At 42.9% G+C, this 21,120-nt stretch overlaps 1 protein-coding gene across 6 annotated transcripts in view; it reads left to right on the top strand.

The window, feature by feature from the left end:
• Positions 1 to 3,882, top strand: part of PTPRZ1 (protein tyrosine phosphatase receptor type Z1) — a 375,560-nt gene extending 371,678 nt beyond the window's left edge. For all 6 annotated transcript variants that reach the window (XM_073619797.1, XM_073619802.1, XM_073619801.1 and 3 more), the window contains one exon: positions 3,031 to 3,882. In XM_073619797.1, coding sequence (XP_073475898.1) covers positions 3,031 to 3,171 — 141 coding nt within the window. In that variant the 3' untranslated portion in view covers positions 3,172 to 3,882. The remainder of the gene's footprint in view (positions 1 to 3,030) is intronic.
• The last annotated feature ends 17,238 nt before the right edge of the window (positions 3,883 to 21,120 follow it).

Raw genomic sequence — 21,120 nt, 5'->3', positions numbered from 1 at the left:
CCCCCAAATCGTCCCGAAGCACAAATAAATCCCCCCCCCCAAGTCCATCCTTCTAGCAAAAATCCTCTCATCCCCCTTCCCACCTAAATTATTATTATTATATTATACAGGACTTATATAGCGCCAACAGTTTGCGCAGCAGTTTACAACATGAGGGCAGACAGTACAATTACAATACAAATCAATACAGGAGGGATCAGAGGGCCCTGCTCGTTAGAGCTTACAATCTAGAAGGGAGGGTCAAGAGGAACAAAAGGTAATAACTGTGGGGGTGAGCTGATGGAGAAAATGAAAATAGTTGTTGGTAGGGTAGGCTTCTCTGAAGAGAAGGGTTTTCAGGGATTGTCTAAAAGCTAATAAAGTAGGAGATAAGCGGACAGATTGGGATAAGGCATTCCATAGGATTGGAGAGGCTTTAGAAAAGTCCTGGAGGCGAGCATGGGAGGAGGTGACAAGGGAGCTAGAGAGCAGGAGGTCTTGAGAGGAACGAAGAGAACAAGTAGGTTGGTATTTAGAGACTAGGCTAGTGATGTAGCTGTGGGTTGAATTGTGGATGGCTTTGTAAGTAGTTGTTAGTATTTTGAATAGAATTTGTTGGGTGAGCGGAAGCCAGTGGAAGGATTAACAGAGAGGGGTGGCAGACACAGAGCGATTCGTAAGGTGGATGAGTCTGGCAGCAGCACTCATGATAGATTGAAGAGGTGATAGACTATGTAGAGGTAAACCAATGAGAAGGGAGTTGCAGTAGTCGAGACGAGAGATGACCAGCGAGTGAATTAAGAGCTTAAAGGAGAGTTCAGAGTCCAGGACTACACCTAGAACCTTGGAATGCGGGAATGGGTTTATAGTTGTGCCATCGATTTTGACAGAGAGATGAGGGGAAGGGAAAGGGGCACATGGGGGAGGAAAAATTATAAGTTCGGTTTTGGATAGATTGAGTTTGAGGAAGTGGTGTGACATCCAGACTGATATATCTGATAGTAAATTAGTGATACGTGAGGAGACAGAGGGAGTGAGCTGAGGGATAGAGAAATAGATTTGGGTGTCGTCAGCGTAGAGGTGGTATTGGTAGCCATGGGAGGCTACCAGCTGACCCAGGGAGGAGGTGTAGATTGAAAATAGGAGAGGTCCAAGAACAGAACCTTGGGGGACCCCAACATAGAAAGGAAGAGGAGAGGAGGAAGTAGAGTTGTAAGAAACGCTAAAGGTGCGGTTGGATGAGTAGGAAGAGAACTAGCGAAAAGCACCGTAACGGAGACCAAAGGCATGGAGTGTTTTCAGGAGGAGGGGGTGGTCAACCGTATTGAAGGCAGCAGAGAGGTCCAGGAGTAGAAGTACAGAATAGTGTCCATTGGTTTTGGCCATTAGTAAATCGTTTGTTAGTTTTAGGAGATCAGTTTCTGTGGAGTGTTGAGAACAAAATCCAGACTGAAGGGGATCAAGAAGGCTATTATCAGCAAGGTGTACGCTCAGTCGGTTGTAGATCAGACGTTCAATGAGTTTGGATAAGAAGGGGAGCAAGGAGATGGGGTGTAGGTTGTTAAGATTGGATGGGTCCAGTGAGAGCTTTTTAAGTATGGGGCTGAAAGTGCATGTTTTAGAGAGTTGAGGAAGATGCCAGAAGAGAGAGAGGGATTGAAAATGTGGGTTAGATAGTATAGAATAGAGCCAGAGGGTGAACGTAGCTTTTGCGAGGGAACAGGATCCAGAGGGCAGGTGGTAAGGTGGACATTAGCAAGTAGTTTAGAAACCTCGTCTAAAGTGGTGGGGTTGAAAGAGGGAAGTAATGATTGTACTTGTGGGCATGAAGTGTAAAGCGGGGAGGGTATCTGAACAGTAGAGATCTCCTCACGAATTGTATCAATCTTCTGTTTGAAGTGATTGCCGATCTCCTGAGCAGTGAGTGAGTTGGCAGGTGGAGGTAGTGGAGGACGAAGTAGAGAGTTGAAGGAAGAGAAGAGTTGATGGGGACGGCATGATAAGTTGCTAATGAGAGTGATAAAATAGGTCTGTTTGGCAGTGAGGAGGCTGGAATTGTATTTTTGGAGGGCAGATTTATATTGGTGGAAATCTTTCTGAGACTTAGTCTTACACCACCCCCCAACACTAATCCCCCACCCAAATCCCCCCTCCCAGCGTAAATCTTCCTCCTGCTAAACTTCTCCTTCTAGTAAAAAATCCTCTTAACCCCCCCCCCTGCAAATCCCCGCACAAATTCTTCCCTAAGCGCCTGCTTTTAGCACAAATCCTATTTTGCCCCTCAAATTCCCCTAAAAGCACAAATCTCCCCCCAGCACAAATCCTCTTAATCCCTCCCGGCATTAATTCTCCCCCTCCCAGCACAAATCCTCTTAATCCCCCCCCCAGCATATATTACCCCCCCTCCCCCCAGCACAAATCCTCTTATCCTCGGTCAAAGCAAACAACTTTCCATAGCAGTATTCAAAAAAACGCATACATTTATTAAAGCATCCACTTACAGGTAAGAAACAATCCGTATCCCTATTTCCAGCGGGGCTCTGGCTCCCGTATCCTGCCGATGTTCTGCATCACCCGACTCCGCCCAACACGTATCATCATTACCACGTGCCTTCCTCAGTGCCAAGCCTTAAGTACTTTAACCCTTTAGAACCATTAGAACAAAGGGTTAATCCATAAACATCTAGTTTACAACTGGTAATGAAGATCTGCCAGCACAGTACAGACAGAGAAATAATATCAAACATCAGTCCCCAGCCTGCTCCTTAAAATTAAGGTAAGATATTTTAGCAAGTAAAAAAGGCAAGCAGCAATTTTGTAACCATTTACCCAAAGTATGCTATATAAATGGGAACATGGCTGCAAAAGTGGAAATACTACTTAAGATAAAGTCGATGGCAGCTGAAACCAGGTACCTTTTGTGCACAAATCTTCAAATCCAAGTACTGTCCCTGAAAAAAAAACACACACACTGTAGTTTGCAAATGAAGTGGTTTTAAAATAATAGAAAATGTTCACATCCTCATGTGTTATTTGCACTTTTTTCCCCAGGAGCAGTATCAGTTCCTATATAAGGCTATCCTGAGTCTTGTAAGTAGCAGACAGGAAGCGAGCCCAGCAGCTTGTGTGGAGAGCAATGGATCTGCACTACAAGATGGAAATACTTTGGAAAGCTTGGAGTCTTTGGTATAATTCGGAGTCTGCTGCCATGTCATGGCTCATTTTTTGCATATTGTGGAAGGAACTGCTCACTTGCAGTATATATCTTTCTAAAAATCTTCCAGCACTATTTTGTAACAAATGAATACTGCCTCTCATTTATAAGTAATAACGTGTGCCTTTTGGAAGACATATCCATCCACGTTAGAAAGATAAACCTCATCAACCCCCACAGTGTTTTTTATGAATGGATTTTGTGCTATATTTACTCAGTATTAGTTTCTACTAGTGATTTTTATGCTCTCCGCTATTTGTATTTATAGCAATGCGCTTTTCCAGAAAGAAAATGTTTTATTTAACACTTTGATGTGATAAAGGTTAGTTTGTTAGACTTTTGTGTTCCACTACAGGAATGTAAATAGCATCTTTCTTGGTACTTTTATCATTTCAAGAAATAGGAAAGCATACCAGCCTGAGAAAGTAGTAATGTAGTAATCTAACAAGTACTGTAAATATTGTTCTAGGTACTCCATGGACCAAATTTATATTTATAATTGTAGATTTTTATATTTTATTATAAAGTCAGTTTTCCAGTTATTTGTATCCATGTTGTTTCAGTAATTTACATTGTTTTTATTTTGGCAAAATGCCCTGACCATTGATGCGTATGTTTAACAAAGTAACCGTTTTTGCATGTTATTTTAACACATTGTAAAAATGAAAATAAATGAGAACTTTTCAATACTTATATGTTTACAGATATATCATTTCAAACATGGTCAAGCAACCTGGTGGAAAAAAAGTGTCAGTTGCCATTAACATCCAGATTCTAGATGTCAAATTTACAATATGCACTCAAAATATGATAGATGCAACCAAATAGGTTGCTAAATGAAAAACACATACATTCTTCTTACTGATATCTAAGAGAAATTTGAGGCTATTTTATTTGGACAAAAGTTACAATGTAGCTATTTTTTCATTTGCTGCATTAAAAGAAATTCTGCTCTAAAAAACTGCAAATTTACCCCCTGTAAAGCAGCTGGGACAGTTTCAAAAATAGATATTCAAATCATATACACTAAATAACAGCGCTAAATAAAAGTATTAAATGCTACACTCATAAAATAAATGTGAACATATATTGATGCAGCGCAACTAAATCAGTATCCCTTCAATTAACGTCCCAAATAATGAAACAAAAAAGGTCTATAAATATGTATATATGGCCAACCACCAGTGAATTCCAGATATACTTCAAAGAATCACCCATGTGTCACATGCATAACAGCCTGTGAACCATATGTGCTCACCTCCTGGACTGGACCTTTATCAATAATCAAAGTCAAACTCACTTTAGTCCCTGTAGAGCTATACTCCAACTGGCTCTTGGCTCATAGTAACAATCATAGGCACTGTTACATGGACTGGAGCTTCTGTTCAGCCTCTTCCCCTCCATGTGACATGTACTCATGCAAAAGGAATACAACCAATAGCGCTCTCCATAAGTTTTAAAAACAATTTAATAAAATCTATAGTGGGTCCTACTGACAAAGTCTTTGGAGGTGTAACACGTATAGGAACTGAGTCAGCACACTTGATGCCACCACCAGTGTGGAGACTCTGAGGTGAGATGGAGGTTTACTTTTATACTATGAACATGGCACTGAGAGTGGATTTGTTTGTGAGTGTCTGGTTTTAGATTTTATGAAATTGTTTTTAAAACATCTGGAGAGCACTATTGGTTGTATTTCTTATGCATGAGTACACGTCACATATAGAGGAGGAGGCTGAACAGAAGCTCCAGTCAATGTGTTGGTGCCTGTGATTGTTACTGGGAGCCAGGAGCCAGTTGGAGTATAGCCCTAAAGGAGCAAAAGTGCGTTTGACCTCGATTATTGATTATGGTCCAGTCCAGGATGTGAGCTAAAGTGGTTCACATGGTGTTATGCATGTGACACGTGGGTGATCCGTTATAGAGAAGGCTGTGATATCTGGAATTCACTGGTGGTTGGCCACATATACATATTTATAGACCTTTTTTGTTTCATTATTTGGGACTTTAATTTAGGGGATACTGTTTTAGTGAACATGAACTTTGATGGCATCCCAGTCTTAGTCCATAGGGTTCAATATTGAGTTGACCCACCCTTTGCAGCTAAAACAGCTTCAACTATTCTAGGAAGGCTGTCCACAAGGCCTAAATTCACAAAAATGTGAGTTTACCAGCAGTGTGCATGAGGCTATAAATGTGTGTAAACAAAGTAAAGTGAGCGTGAAACACATGAAATAATATAACAAAATTCATGCCTCAATAACAACACTAAAGTGCCAAAGGTTGTGCAAAAATAATCAAATGCACTTGCATCATGTGCAACATGTGTAGAATTAATGTCCACTCCACGGTGCACGTAAATGAATCACAACCCCAGTGTTAGTTTATGTATAACTTACCTCGTTTAGCTGTATAAAGCAGGTTTCTGTATCTTTGATGTCTCTCATTCTGGCTGTATTTCCTTCCTTTTTCTTTTACCAGTCCTGATACTACATGTCCCATGATCCTTTGAGCCTCTGTAGTTTCAGGGTCGGCTATGGGAGTCACTTGTAGCAGCTGTGGGAGTTGATGTGGGTGGGTCCTAAGGTTACTGTGGGTGTTTCTGGGCCTTCATTTGGGTGGTGAAAGGGGAGGACTGGAATCCTGCAATGAACAGAGTACTGTACAGTAGGAAGTGAAACCTTACTAACCATCTCTTGGACAAGAAATGTGCTATTCTAGCAATAAAGGACACACAAATATAAGACTGGTTACATGATTGTGTTTTTTCTGCACTGATCTAATTCTATATAGTGTTTGCACACACAACACACATACACACACACAAAACTCGATTTAGTCAAACACAAATCTTTGGTTGTTGTAAAGTGTATGAATAGTCACCAAACACACTAAAAGTATTGTGAGCAGAAATGTGCACTCCTCCTACACAAAGTGTGAATGGGGTCTTAGATACAAGGGATTACTACCATACTAAAATTATTGCACTCTTAAAGTGGATGTAAATGATTCATGAAATTTGGCCTAAGCACATATATCTGAAGTGTTTACTTATCTCTCTCCAAAGCCCTAAGTCCCCTGTCTTTCTGCTGCTCAGTTCTTCTGTTATCAGCATGATAACTTCTGACAAGTTCTCTGACAACCGAGATAAAACCAGCCTGAAATTTGTGTCAGGGTGGGTGCTATAAATAGATTAGCAGAGAGCTGGTCTATTCACAGTACAGCTCTGCACATTCCCTCCTTCCTCTCCCTATGTGGAGTGGGGGTGTGTGCCTTTCCTCCAATCAGCTGTCACACAGTGTATACCTGTGTGGACACACCCAGTGGTGAACAGGAAGCAAAAAAATCTCTAACACGATGTGCACTTTCTAAACAATATATAAAGCTGAAGACAGCAGATATACAGGTACATGTAAAACTTATGTAGGGAGATTTGTTTCATCCCTGTGTATCTGAGGCTGTTCACTTCACTGGGTATATGTGAGGGTTTACATCCACTTTAAAGCTCGTTTAAATTAATGGTGTAAAAATGCAGCACAACCACAGGGTTTTACCGCCCCCAACTGCTCCCTCTTTAGCTGTAGGGGCAGTGGCTGGGGGTGAACACATGCCACAACTGCGATACTCCGCTTTATGGCTGTAGTCGGAACTATACTTCCTGCACTACTGCCTGCCAGACACAACCAATTCTAGTGAATGGAGCCACACTGCAACTGCGCACATGTGCATGTTTGCAGTGCAGTACTGCAGCATTTAGGGGGTTAAAATTTTTGATGAGGAGGTGATACAACTCATCACTGGCCATCAAATGCTCTCTGAAGAGTGATCTGAATGCAAATTACTCTTCAGTCTGCAAAGCAGGTGTAAATGTGTCAATCCTGCCTTGCAGCATGCCAAAGAATAATGGCTTACTGCAAGTCTACAGAGGAAGGGCTATGGGAGATTATTATGAAGGTGTTTCCTTCATATGTAAATAAAGCAGTTCACAGAGAGCAGAGCTCTGGGAGAGCAGGATCTGAGGGGCGGGACTCTGCCTTTTCACACTGGTCTGCATATTTAACCACTTGCCTTCCGCCATATAGCAATATGACGTCAGCAAAGTGGTTGCGATATCCTGACCGGATGTCATATGATATCACCAGGATATCAAGCCTCTGCGACCCCCCCAGGGGCGCGCATCGTGGCGATCGTTGATGCGGTGTGTCAGTCTCGGACAGAGGCTTTTTACCACGTGATCAGCCGTGTCCAATCATGGCTGATCACGATGTAAACAGGAAGAGCCGTTGATCGGCTTTTCCTCACTTGAGTCTGTCAGACACGAGTAGAGGAGAGCTGACTGGCTGCTCCTCTGACGGGGGGGGGGGGCTGTGCTGATTATCAGCACAGCCCCCCCTCCGACAATGCCCACACTGCACCACCAGGGATGCCACCAGGACCACCAGGAATGCCCACCACTAGTCACCACCAGGTATGCCACACATGGCCACAAGGGATGCCAATCAGTGCCCACAATGGGCATCACTGATTGGCAGGCATTATTGTTTTGCACTGATTGGCATCCATCAGTACCATCAATGAATGTACATCAGTGCCACCTATCAGTGCCCATCTGTGCCACCTCTCAGTGCCCATCTGTGCCGCCTATCAGTGCCCATCCATACCGCCTATCAGTGCCCATCTGTGCCGCCTATCAGTGCCGCATATTAGTGCCCATCAGTGTCACCTCATCGGTGCCGCCTTATCAGTGCCTGTCAGTGTAGCCCCATCAGTGCCCATCAGTGAAGGAGAAAATTTACTTATTTACAAAGTTTTGTAACAGAAATAACAAAAAAAAACATTTTTTTTCAAAATGTTCGGTCTTTTTTTTAATTTGTTTAGCAGAAAATAAAAATCCCAGAGGTGATCAAATACCACCAAAAGAAAGCTCTATTTGTGGGAACAAAATGATAAAAATGTAGTTTGGGTACAGTGTAGCATGACCGCGCACTTGTCATTCAAAGTGCGACAGTGCTGAAAGCTGAAAATTGGTCTGGGCAGGAAGGTGTATAAGAGCCCTATATTGAAGTGGTTAACCACTTGCCGACCATCCGTTGCAGTTGTACTGCGGCAGAATGGCACGACTGGGTGAAACGACGATATGTAACATCGCTTCGCCCTGTGGCCACTAGGGGGCGCTCGCCCCCTGCTCGCCCACGGAGCCGATGCGAGTGCCCGGCGGTCGCGATCACCGCCGAGCTCCTGAGGGGAGAACAGACAGATCGTACATACAGAGTATGTACACACAGTCCCCTCCCCCCTTCAGTTAGAACACACACTAGGGAACACATTAACCCCTTGACTGCCCCCTAGTAGTTAACCCCTTTACTGCCAGTGACATTTTTACAGTAATCAATGCATTCTCATAGCACTGATCGCTGTAAAAATGCCAATGGACCTAAAAATGTGTCAAAATTGTCCGACGTGTCCGGCATAATGTCGCAGTCTCGATAAAAATCGCAGATCACCGCCATTACTAGTAAAAAAAAATTAATAATAAAAATGCCATAAAACGAAGCCCTATTTTGTAGACGCTATAACTTTTGCGCAAACCAATCAATATACGCTTATTGTGATTTTTTTTACCAAAAATATGTAGAAGAATACATATTGGCCTAACTGAGGAAAAAAAATAGTTTTTTTTATATATTTAAAAAAAATTTTTATATATATTTTTGGGGGGATATTTATTATAGCGAAAAGTAAAAAATAATGCGTTTTTTTCAAAATTGTCGCTTTTTTTGTTTATAGAGCAAAAAATAAAAACAGCAGAGGTGATCAAATACCACCAAAAGAAAGCTCTATTTGTGGGGAAAAAAAGGACGTCAATTTTGTTTGGGTGCAACATCGCACGACCGCGCAATTGTCAGTTAAAACAACGCAGTGCCGAATCACAAAAAGTGCTCTGATCAGGAAGGGGGTAAAATGAAAAAAATCAGTATGAGATGTAACTCTATATAATCTGTTACACATCTCACCGGTTGTTCTGCAAATAAGAATAAGGATATTGATCAGGGATGATACCTTTTTTCCCCTGCAGCTTAAAGCTATCATGTTCACTTCCTTTAATGAGGAGACAACACTGCTTCCTTGGTTTGTAAATGCCTCTGCTATCCCCTTTTGCGCGATGCCGCGCTGAAGAGACTACAGCGTGCCGTAATTACATCACTGGGGGAGTTGCTCAAACTTTGAAAAGCTGTGGTATCTCAATCATTACAGAAGTCCCTCCAAGGCTCAGCCCACTCCCCCATCATGACCGGCCCATGAAGCCCCACCCACTCCTACCCATGTCCTGCCTATGTCCGCTCACTGCTCTGTCTATACAGACTCTTTCTGATGGCTTGTCTTCTCCTCTCATAAGCTGACAGAAGAAAAAAAGGCAGCAAGAAGTATACAGATGAATTGAAAAATCTGTGTGCCAAGTTACCTGCTTTTAAAAACTAATAATATTAATATAATTATTACAAAATAAAAAAAATATATAAAATGCACATACAATTTAAAAACCTGTGTTAGAATTTGGCTCTGTCCATCTGGCTGCATCGCCTTCTCTCCTCTGTCCAACTGGCTCAGTCCTCCTCTACACCTGGCTGCTTCCCCCCTCTCCTCTATCTCACTCCGTCCCCCTCTCCACCTGGCTGCATCCCCATCTCTCCTCTGTGCACCTGGCTCTATTCTCTCCTCCACCTGACTGCATCCCCTCTTCTATCCACCTCGCTTCATCCTTCCCTCCACCTGGCTGCATCCCCCCTCTCCCTCTCTCCTGTCCACCCCTCCACCTGGCTGCATCCCCCTCTCCTCTGTGCACCTGGCTTCGCCCTCCCCTTCACCTGGCTGCATCCCCTCCTCTCCTCTGTCCACCTGACTTCGTCCTCCCCTCCACCTGGCTGCATCCCCTTCTTCCCCACAGGCTGGCCACTCTGCTCAAACGGATTAATAAGGCTTCCGCCTCCTCGTTATTCCCAGCCGGAGTTTAATTGGCTGCCTTTTATTCATTGAATCTGAGATAGCTCTTTGACTACCGTAAACAAAGAGTTATTACTCAGACTCCACTAATAATAAAAGGCAGCAAATCAAAGGCTAAAGCCATGAATAACGAAGAGCCCGCAATAATCTATTACAGCAAAACTAGTGGAAGGGACTCAGGGAGTGCTAAAAGTCCATAGGTTAGGGGGCACAAATTACTTTCCTTGCCCCAGGCGCTGACAACCCACGCTACGCCACTGAGGTTGACACAGGATGATCAGTGCCTCAAGGGTCATGGGGGACACATGATGATCAGTGCCTCAAGGGTCATGGGGGACACATGATGATCAGGGAACTCAGGAACCAAAGGGGACACAGGCTGATCAGGGGCTCGGGGTTTACAGGGAACACAGGATGATCAGGGGGTCACAGAATGATTAGGGAACTTGAGGGTCACAGGGGACACCGGATGATCAGGAGTTTAGGGTTCCCAGGGGACACAGGATGATTAGAGGCACAAGGGTCAATTGATGATCAGGTGTCACTGGATGATTAGGGAACTTGAGGGTCACAGGGGACACAGGATGATAAGGGGCTCGGGGGTCACAGTGGACATAGGATGATTAGGGGCACAGGATAATCAGGGGTTACAGTGGACACAGGATGATTAGAGGCACAGGGGGCACAGGATGATCATGGGTTACAGTGGACACTGGATGATTAGGGGCACAGGGGTCACGGGATGATTAGGGGTCGTGGGAAACACAGGATGATTAGGGGACTTGGGGGTCACAGAGGACACAGGATGATTAGGGAACTTGGGGGAGACAGGATGAGTAGGATTCAGAGGTCACAGTGGACATAGGGTGATTAGGTAATTAGGGGGTTACAGGGGACACAGGATGATCAGGGGCTTGGGGTTCACAGGATGATTAGGGGCACAGGGGTCACAGGATGGTCAGGGGTTACAGGATGATCAGGAAAATGAGAAATTGCAGGGGACACAGAATGATCAGGGGCTCGGGGGTCACAGGATGGTTAGAGGTAGAGGGGTCACAGGATAATCAGGGAACTCAGAAATCACAGGGGACATGCAATTAGGGGCACAGGAAGATTGGGGGTCACAGGATGATCAGGAGTTACAGGGGACATTGCATGATTAGGGGCTCGGGGGTCTGCCTCTTTCCATTTCTTCTTCTCATGTTTCTCTTCTTCCCTCTCTCAGTCTTGCTCTCTCCCTCTTTTTATCTCACTTTTTTCTCCCTCGCTTATTTTCTATCTCCCTTCTCGCTCTCATTCTCTCTCTTTAAAAATACATAAAACATATTTAAACCTTTAAAAATAGTAGGTCAAATACCAATAAAAATCGACATTATAAACCTAAGGATCAGTGACAACTATTCCATATTCCACTGAAAGCATTGCTTCAGCAGCACTAGCAAACGTGTGCTGACTCTGTTTTACATAGCACATGCCCAGCTTTTGATTGACAGATGGGTGTGTGTTATGGAAAATAGACTGAGCATGATAGAAGACACAAGGAGTCATGGGAACTGTAGTACCCTGTGGGAGATGCAGATAGTAGCACAGGGGAAGGAAATTACATGCCAACTCTGCAGAACATCTCCCACTATCACTAGCATTAGCTAGCAGAGGAGGAATAGTGGAGGGGATTAGAGACCCACATTGCAGTTATATGGTAGGAAAATAATAATTTCAATTATTATGTTTATTACCATGTGTAACTTTCAGGTATTTATATGAGGATTTACTAAAATGTATATGTTGCATTTAGTTGTAGTTTAACTGGGCAGGACTGAATTCCAGGTGTGATCCATGCAAACCTGCCCAGCAGCACCGCTTTATTTCAGAACATGCTGTGTATGAAAGCGTTTCCTATTTGATTTTGAATAATGCTGTAATCTTTTAGGAGGGACTTGAGTTTTAGACTCTTCCTGTTGGTGTGACTGGATAGAATTAAATGCTAATTAGGATGTATTCCATCCCGCCCGCCATTAGCTCCCATTCACCACTTATGTCATTTATTGATTTAAGCTTATTAGTATTGCATAGAGCACTTTTTATTTAGGACATCCATGGTATAGCATCATTTGCATAGTCTCAGACTACAAAGGGGTGTGTTTTAGGCCAGAGATACAGCAGGAAGTGGCTATGGAAGAGGCTAAGGCTGGCCATACACTATACAATTTTCTTATTCAATTTCCTTTAGATTTATCTTCAACTATGTAGTACAAGGGCCTGCCTGATTGCATACAAATTGAAACGGCTTAGGGGTTACCCCATATTATATGGTTTTGGTAAATCTAAAGGAAAGCTGAACAAGAAAATTGTATAGTGTATGGCCAGCCTTAGACTACATCAGATTATACAGCTTGTCACATGGTACAAAGCCACAACTAAACCCAGAAATCAGAGGATCTGCAGACAACAGAGCAACATGGTACAGAGGTATAAGCTACAGTGCCTTGCAAAAGTATTCACCCCCTTGGCTTTTTACCTATTTTGTTACATTACAGCCTTTAGTTCAATGTTTTTTTAAATCTGAATTATATGTAATGGATCAGAACACAATAGTCTAAGTTGGTGAAGTAAAATTAGAAAAATATATACATAAAACTATTTTTCAGAAATAAAAAACTGATAATTGGCATGTGCATATGTATTCACCCCCTTTGTTATGAAGCCCATAAAAAGCTCTTGTGCAACCAATTACCTTCAGAAGTCACATAATTAGTGAAATTAATGTCCACCTGTGTGCAATTTAAGTGTCACATGATCTGTCATTACATATACACACCTTTTTGAAAGGCCCCAGAGGGTGCAACACCTGAGCAAGTGGCAGCACTAACCAAACAATGTAATGAAGACCAAGGAACTCTCAAAACAAGTAACTGACAAGGTTGTTGAGAAGTACAAGTCAGGGTTAGGTTACAAAAAAAATCCAAATCTTTGATGATCCCTAGGAGCACCATCAAATCTACCATAACCAAATGGAAAGAACATGGCACAACAGCCAACCTGCCAAGAGACGACCACACACCAAAACTCACGGACTGGGCAAGGAGGGCATTCAGAGAGGCAGCACAGAGACCTAAGGTAACCCTGGAGGAGCTACAGAGTTCCACAGCAGAGACTGGAGTATCTGTACATAGGACGACAATAAGCCGTACGCTCATAGAGTTGGGCTTTATGGCAGAGTGGCCAGAAGAAAGCCATTACTTTCATTAAAAAACTCAAAACATTTTGAGTTTGCAAAAAGGCATATGGCAGACTCCCAAAATGTATGGAGGAAGGTGCTCTCGTCTGATGAGACTAAAATTGAACTTTTTGGCCATCAAATAAAACGCTTTGTCTGGCTCAAACCCAACACATCACATCACCCAAAAAAACCCATCATGGTGGTGGCAGCATCATGCTGTGGGGATGTTTTTCAGCAGTCGGGACTGAGAAACTGGTCAGAGTTGAGGGAAAGATGGATGGTGCTAAATACATGGATATTCTTCAGCAAAACCTGTACCACTCTGTGTGTGATTTGAGGCTAGGATGGAGATTCACCTTCCAGTAGGACAATGACCCCAAACACTCTGCTAAAGCAACACTTGAGTGGTTTAAGGGGAAACATGTAAATGTGTTGGAATGGCCTAGTCAAAGCCCAGACCTCAATCAAATAGAAAATCTGTGGTCAGAATTAAAAATTGCTGTTCTCAAGCGCAAACCATCCAACTTGAAGGAGCTAGAGCAGTTTTGCAAGGAGGAATGGACAAAAATCCCAGTGGCAAGATCTGGCAAGCTCATAGAGACTTATCCAAAGCGACTTGGAGCGGTGATTGCCGCAAAAGGTGGCTCTATAAAGTATTGATTTTAGGGGGGTGAATAGTTATGCACATTGATTTTTTCTGTTATTTTGTCCTATTTGTTTGCTTCACAATAAAAAAACAAAAAAATCTTCAAAGTTGTGGGCATGTTCTGCAAATTGAATGATGCAAATCCTCAAACAATCCATGTTAATTCCAGGTTGTGAGGCAACAAAACACGAAAAAATGCCAGGGGGGTGAATACTTTTGCAAGGTACTGTATGCTTGGATTGATTATTCCATTTAGTTCTAGTGAAAAGAAGGTCGGAGTTTAGCTAATGTTGGGCAGACAAAGCCTGTTGAATATTAATTAGCCAGGTTTCTTGGATCTGCATAGGCAAATGCAGTCCACACAATGAGAACACCATACAAGAAGAAAGGATGCAGACAATTTTAGCGCACCGTGTATTTATTAAAAGCATTTAACAGGCACACATCATTCACATGATGTAGTGCTATCACCCAGCACTCGGAATAATATACCCAAACTTGATGTGAGGAACGTTCCACTTCCAAAACAAATGTGCCAGTGGCCTCTCCAGAATGACATCATGCAGTTGTGGCTCCTTTCAATGTGTTTTGTCTCGCAAACGTCGTCAGGAGCCACACGTTTCTCATGATTCAAGTGCATTTGATTATTTTTGCACAATCCTTGGTACCTTATTGTTTTTTATTGTAACATGAGTTTTGTTATAATAATTGATTCATTTATGTAATAACACTCATTAGCACTTTACTGTGTTTACCCACATTATATATAAAGTAGGTTGGTCTATTTAAGATTATTTAATATTGAAGTGGTTTTAAAACTAGTATGCTGTCATGAGGGAACAGGGTGGGGCCAAGCCGCTCTGTGTGTCTGTGGGCAAATACAGTCCAGCAGAGCGAGCCTGCAGATGCACCCCCCCCAGTTAACCCCTTCACTCCCTGTCACTGTGTCACCAAGTGCAGTTTTCAGATTTTTCACTGATCACTGTACTGGTGTCAATTGCAACAATAGTGTTAGGACAGTTAGTAGTAGGCCCAGGTAGGTCTAGGGTACACCCCAATAAAGGTTTAACCTCTTGATCACCCCCTAGTTAACCCTGCCACTAGTATATTGTACAGATCTATTTTCTGATCGCCATATTAGTGTCACAGGTGACACTAGTTAGCTGGTTAGTTTTAGTCTCTTATAGGGTCAGCGTACCCCCATATATTACCTAATAAAGGTTTTAACCCCCTGATCGCCCTCTAGGTAACCCTTTCTCCCCCTGTCACCAGTGATCACCCTATTAGTGTCACAGGTGAAGCTAGTTTTTTATAGCATCAGGGTACGCGGGGTATATTACCTAATAAGGGTTTAACCTCCTGATCACCCAGCGGGGGACATCAGTTAGGGTCAGCGTAAATTCCAGGCAGGGATTAGTGCAGGTACAGGTACACGCACACACACTAGATAGCTCCGTTACTAGTGTAGCGTCTAAACAGATAAATATCTTTGATCTGATCAGAACTATATTAGCATCCACAGAAGTTTAGTGATCCCAAAAATGCAACATTAGCGGGATCAGCCCAGACACCTGCTAGCAACTGCGTTTAGCCCCTCCGCCCAGCCCAGCCCACCCAAGTGCAGTATCAATAGATCACTGTCACTTACAAAACACAACACACATAACTGCAGCATTTGCAGAGTCATGCCTGATCCCTGCGAACGCTAACAGTTCATTTTTTTGGTAGCGCTTGAAGCAGGCTCTGACAACCAGGTGCTCTTTTGCCTGTGAGTCACACTAGCTGTACCTACAAATTTAGGAGGCCAAAAAGTCCAAACAGAGGTACACTAGTGAAGAGACCTACACGTTACTGAGCATGACAGATGAGAGCGGTGGGGAAGCTCCACTGTCAGATTCAGGCTCAGTATACGAACCAGTAGAGAGCAGTGGCACCCTGACAGATAGCTCCGATGACAGAGTAGTGGTCCCTGCTAAGGTCAGGCGTACCCGACCCCGTTCTGTTGAGATGCAAGAACCGCAGGGCTCTCATATGGAGCAGAGAGGCAGTACCAGTGCCGCTCATCCTGGTGACCTGGCAAGCACCAGCAACCTAGTACATCCTGGTCGTAGACAAACTAGCACTGCAGTAACACTTGGTGACGTTCCATAAGTGCAGTTCAAGCTGGTGCGGTGGCTAGCACAAGTAATGCCCCATAGCCACCAAGAAGACAAACACAGGCCCGTAGAGCCCATAGTGCCCTTCCCACTGCACATGCCAATCCTGATTGGGAGCCCACCACTTCTTCCACCAATTCAGGTGGAAACAGTTGATTTTACATCACTTGATTTTTATTCACTGTTTTTCCCAGAAGATCTCTATAGATCTATTGTGGACCAAAGAAATTTGTATGCTGGTCAATTCATGGCCGCTAATCCCCATTTGACCCTTGCCAGAGAATAGAAACCTATTGCGGTTTCCAAATTTAAGAACTTTCTGGGCCTATCCCTCTTCATGGGCTTAACTAAAAAAAATGAGTTGCGGTCATATTGTCCACTGATCTAATTCACCATATGCCCGTGTTCTCCGCTTCCATCACCAGGACGCAATACAAGCATATCTTGCGGTTAATGCATTTTAATGACAATGAACTCTGTCGTCCTCGGGGTGACCCTGGATTTGATTGGCTCCATAAAATTTGGCCTCTCATAAACCATTTCAACCAACAGTTTGCAGCCTTGTTTATTCCGGATCAAGTTGTCTGTGTTGAGTCCCTGATTACATTTTCTGGCTGCTTGTCTTTCTCCCCAGCAAGCGTGCCAGATATGGGGTCAAGCTGTATAAGCTATATAGTTATGGTTTACAAGGGAAAAACAGTCATGTAGAGCCCCCCAACTGCCCAGACTACATAGGGGAGCGCTGGCAAGATTGTTTGCTGTTGGGACTTGGTGTCACCTTGACTTGGTGTCACCCTTATTCAGAAAGGGGTACCACTTGTATGTGGACAATTACACAAGTGTGCCACTTTTTAATCACCTTTTTGATTGTGGAATTGGCGCATGTGGCACCGTGTAATCTAAGCACTGGGGCTTCCCCCAACGGCTTGTAGAAACCCGACTTAGACGGGGGGAGAGAGCCTGCTTGAGATGTAATAATTTGCTCGCAGTGAAGTGGAGGGATACACGTAATGTTTTCGTTCTGTCCTCCATGCAGATACAACAGTCCAAATTGCAACAGCGACTGGTGTGGAGAAGTCCCTCTGTGTCCACGATTACAACCTAAATAAGGGAGGGGTGGACTTCAACAACCAGTTGATGGCACCGTACTTAATTACCCTTAGAGCCAGCCGCTGGTATAAAAAGGTGTCTGTATATCTATTTCAATTGACTCTGCTGAACGCTTATGTGCTATACAAAGCGTCAGGATGAACTGGATCCTTTCTTAAATTCCAGGAAGAGATCATCACAGCCCTTCTATTTCCAGACCGTGCTGAGCCCCAACTTCCAAATGCAAATGCAGTGAGCCAGCTGCACGAGAGACATTTTCTGGATGTCCTTCCTGGTACCCCTACCCAAGGAGCACCCCAAAGATGTCGTGTCTGTAGGATATAGGCATGACACCCGCTATTATTGTCCCTCCTGTCCTGACCAACCTGGTCTCAGCATCGGTGAATGTTTCCGTCTCTACCACACACTGGTGGAGTATTATGCCCTGGATTTTCCGACGGAAAATGTTCGATGGGAGCTTTCTGTCGGAAATTCCGACCGTGTGTAGGCTCCATCAAACGTTTTCCATTGGAATTTCCATCACACAAAATTTGAGAGCTGGTTCTCAAATTTTCCGACAAAATCCGTTGTCGTAAATTCCAATTGTGTGTACACAATTCCGACGCACAAAGTTCCACGCATGCTCGGAATCAAGCAGAAGAGCCACACTGGCTATTTAACTTAATTTTTCTCGGCTCGTCATACGTCACCGCATTCTTGACGTTCTGAATTTCCGACAAGATTTGTGTGATCGTGTGTATGCAAGACAAGTTTGAGCCAAAATCCGTTGGAAATAATCCATGGATTGTGTTGTCGGAATGTCCAATCGTGTGTACGGGGCATTAGCGTAGGGTACAGTTCTAGGGCACACTTTCACAGGGTCTCCCAAGATGCCATCGCATTTTGAGAGACCCAAACCTGGTACCTTTACAGTTACAAAGGTGTAAAAAAAACAAGTAAAAAAAAAAATAAAACGGCCAAAAATAGTTGTCATTTTCTTGTTCTCTCTCTATTGTTCTGCCCCTTTTTACTGTATTTTATGCTGAACTGCAATGTTTTATTGTTACTCTGTTTTATCATGTTTGCTTTGCAGGCATGTAATTCTTTTATACTTTACCGTTTACTGTGTTTTATTGCTAACCATTATTCTTTTTGCAGGTATGCCATTCAGCTGCATCACTGATTTATTTATCTTGACAGCAACAGCATTTGCTCTCACGATGCGTAAATCAGTGACTTCAGCTCTGTAGGAGGCGATTTCACCAACACAATTAAAGACCATCTCTGCCAAAGCATGGGGGTAGGGGTTAGGGGTGGAGGGGCGAAACTGTGATAGGTAGTGAGGAGTGTTATCAAAAATGTATGCTCTTAGAAAGCCTGAAGGCGGTGCTTGGGTTTTGGGGTCCTGAACGTGGCTAGACTGCCAAAAAGTCCCACAGGTGGTATTCCTGTACTCAGGAGAAGCAGCAGAAAGTATTCTCCGGTGTAATTTCACATATACCAATGGCATGTTTGAGCAATATATCATTTAGAGACAACTGAAAAAAAAAATTTCCCGAAACTTGTGGCAAAAAAAATACTTCATGGACTCAACATGCCTCTCATCAAATAGCATGGGGTGTCTACTTTCCAAAATGGTGTCATTTGGGGGGGGGGGTCGTGCTATCTTGCTATTTCATGGCTTCCAAAACTGATAGGTAGTGAGGAGTAAACATTTACGCCCTTAGAAGGCACTTGGAAGTTTACACCCTTAGAAATCCTGAAGGCGGCACTTGGTTTTTTAGGGTCATGTACACAGCTAGGTTCCCAAAAAGTCTCACACAGGTGGTATCCCCGTACTCAAGAGAAGCAGCAGAATGTATTTTGGGGTGTAATTTTTCAATTAAAAAATATTCAATGTGCCCAACATGCCTCTCAGCAAATTCCTTGGGGTGTCTACTTTCCAAAATGGTGTTTTTGAGGGGGATTTGTACTGCCCTTCCATTATAGCACCTCAAGAAATGAGAAAATAAAAACCACAGAGGTGAACAAAACCACCAAAATAAAGCTCTATTTGTGGGGAAAAAAAGGACACATTTCGTTTGGGTACAGCGTTGCATGACAGCGCAATTACCAGTTAAAGCAAAGCAGTGCCAAATTGTAAAAAATGCTCTAGTAATTAAAGGGGGCAAATCCTTCCGGGGCTGAAGTGGTTAATGAGCACTTTGGCAGCCCATGTATATCGTTCATTACAGGTTCCCTTTAAAGTGTCCCTGATTGTTGGTCATTGTCTCGAAATGAAAAAAAGACAGAGTGCAAAGGTATCTCTCCAACTGGCTCATATGGTAGATAATAGTTCAGTTTCACCACTTTCAACTCCTATAGCTCAGAAATTATTGTATATGGTTCGGTAGTATTGAAGAAAAAAAAAAATTGGAATGGCACTGTATTCTCACAGTGATGCGATAATGTCATTTCAAACAAAGTAAAGGTATTCATTCTCTGCTACATCTTATCTCTTGGCAATAACTCCCGTGGTTTACAGTCTGAAATTCTATTTTATCCTCACTCCTGGTGAGGTCCATGTTGAAAATAAAATTATACAAGTCATATAAGTACATAGGGGGAAAAAAAAAGCAACTTTGAAGATGATGTGCTGAATTATTATTTGTTGTCTAACCTTCCAGGCTGAAGCTCTGGCCATGCATCATGTTTGTTGATTTTATTAGACTTTTAAAATGTTATATATTTCAACTGAGGCTCGAAATGGATTTTTCTCACAAATATATCTATGAAATTGCGTGTTCTGAAAGACAGCAAGACACTGTCCAGCACCTGAATGCTGTGCAAGCATTCCCATTTCTTTCTTGTTGTGCTTTTAAAAACTCAGAACCCAATTTAAGCTTAACTTTTCAAAACGCATTGAAATAAAAGTATTCCACCAGAAACTAAAGCTAACCCAAAAGAGGATTTGAATTAAAGTGGACCTTATGTGAAGATGTGCTAGCTTATAGGAAACATCTGTGTTAATTGTGCCTAGACAGTGCCCTGAAAGATATAACTTTTATCCTGAATTTCTCCTGAAATCTAGCAGTGCATTCCTTAGCATGTGATTGTATTTACTATCTCATATATGTATAGCAGCAGAATTCGATAAGGCACTGTGCTGCTATACTCACAAGATGTGGAGTGAGGTGCTAGATATAACTCTGTACCTGAGAATCTAGTGCAAAGATCTACTTATGTAATGCACTCTGTAGCCCACCCATCTTGTTGCTTCCTAAATCTACCTTCCAGTCATCAACAGGGCAACTCAAAGATAAAGAAGCAAAGCCTACAAAAATGGCATCCTCCACATCAAGACACAGTGCAGGGCTAGATATGGCAAGTTATTAACTGGGAAAAGGTTAGCTGCATGGAGCCTACAGACTATACTGGTGACTAATTATTTGTCCTCTGCTTGTTTTTTTGTGCACAGCTTTCACAGGTCATTATCTCTTTAACATTTCTAACTTTATTGTTAGATGAGTAAAGATGTCAGCCCATATGTATCACTGTTACTTTTACTGGTAAGTGAACTCCTTCAGTTGCTAATGGTTATCTTGGTGTTGAATAATTCCCTACCAAAGTGAATAGGGTATCAATCACTGGTGGACAGTTATAGTAATGTTGAATCTTCAAAATACCACTTATTGATAAAAGAGCAGATAGTATGACTTATGTCCGCAGAAAATTTCTAAGCCTGCCATCAGGTCTCGCACTTCCTGTTTGCCATATTATTGTGTCCCCTCCAGCCAATATCTCACTTCTGTCAATCGTATCTTCGCTACCACTC

Source organism: Aquarana catesbeiana, linkage group LG03 (assembly GCF_042186555.1).
Source record: "Aquarana catesbeiana isolate 2022-GZ linkage group LG03, ASM4218655v1, whole genome shotgun sequence".
Lineage (NCBI taxonomy): Eukaryota > Metazoa > Chordata > Amphibia > Anura > Ranidae > Aquarana > Aquarana catesbeiana.
The sequence above is the reverse complement of the archived record's forward strand: the minus strand, read 5'-3'. Positions and strand labels throughout refer to the sequence as shown.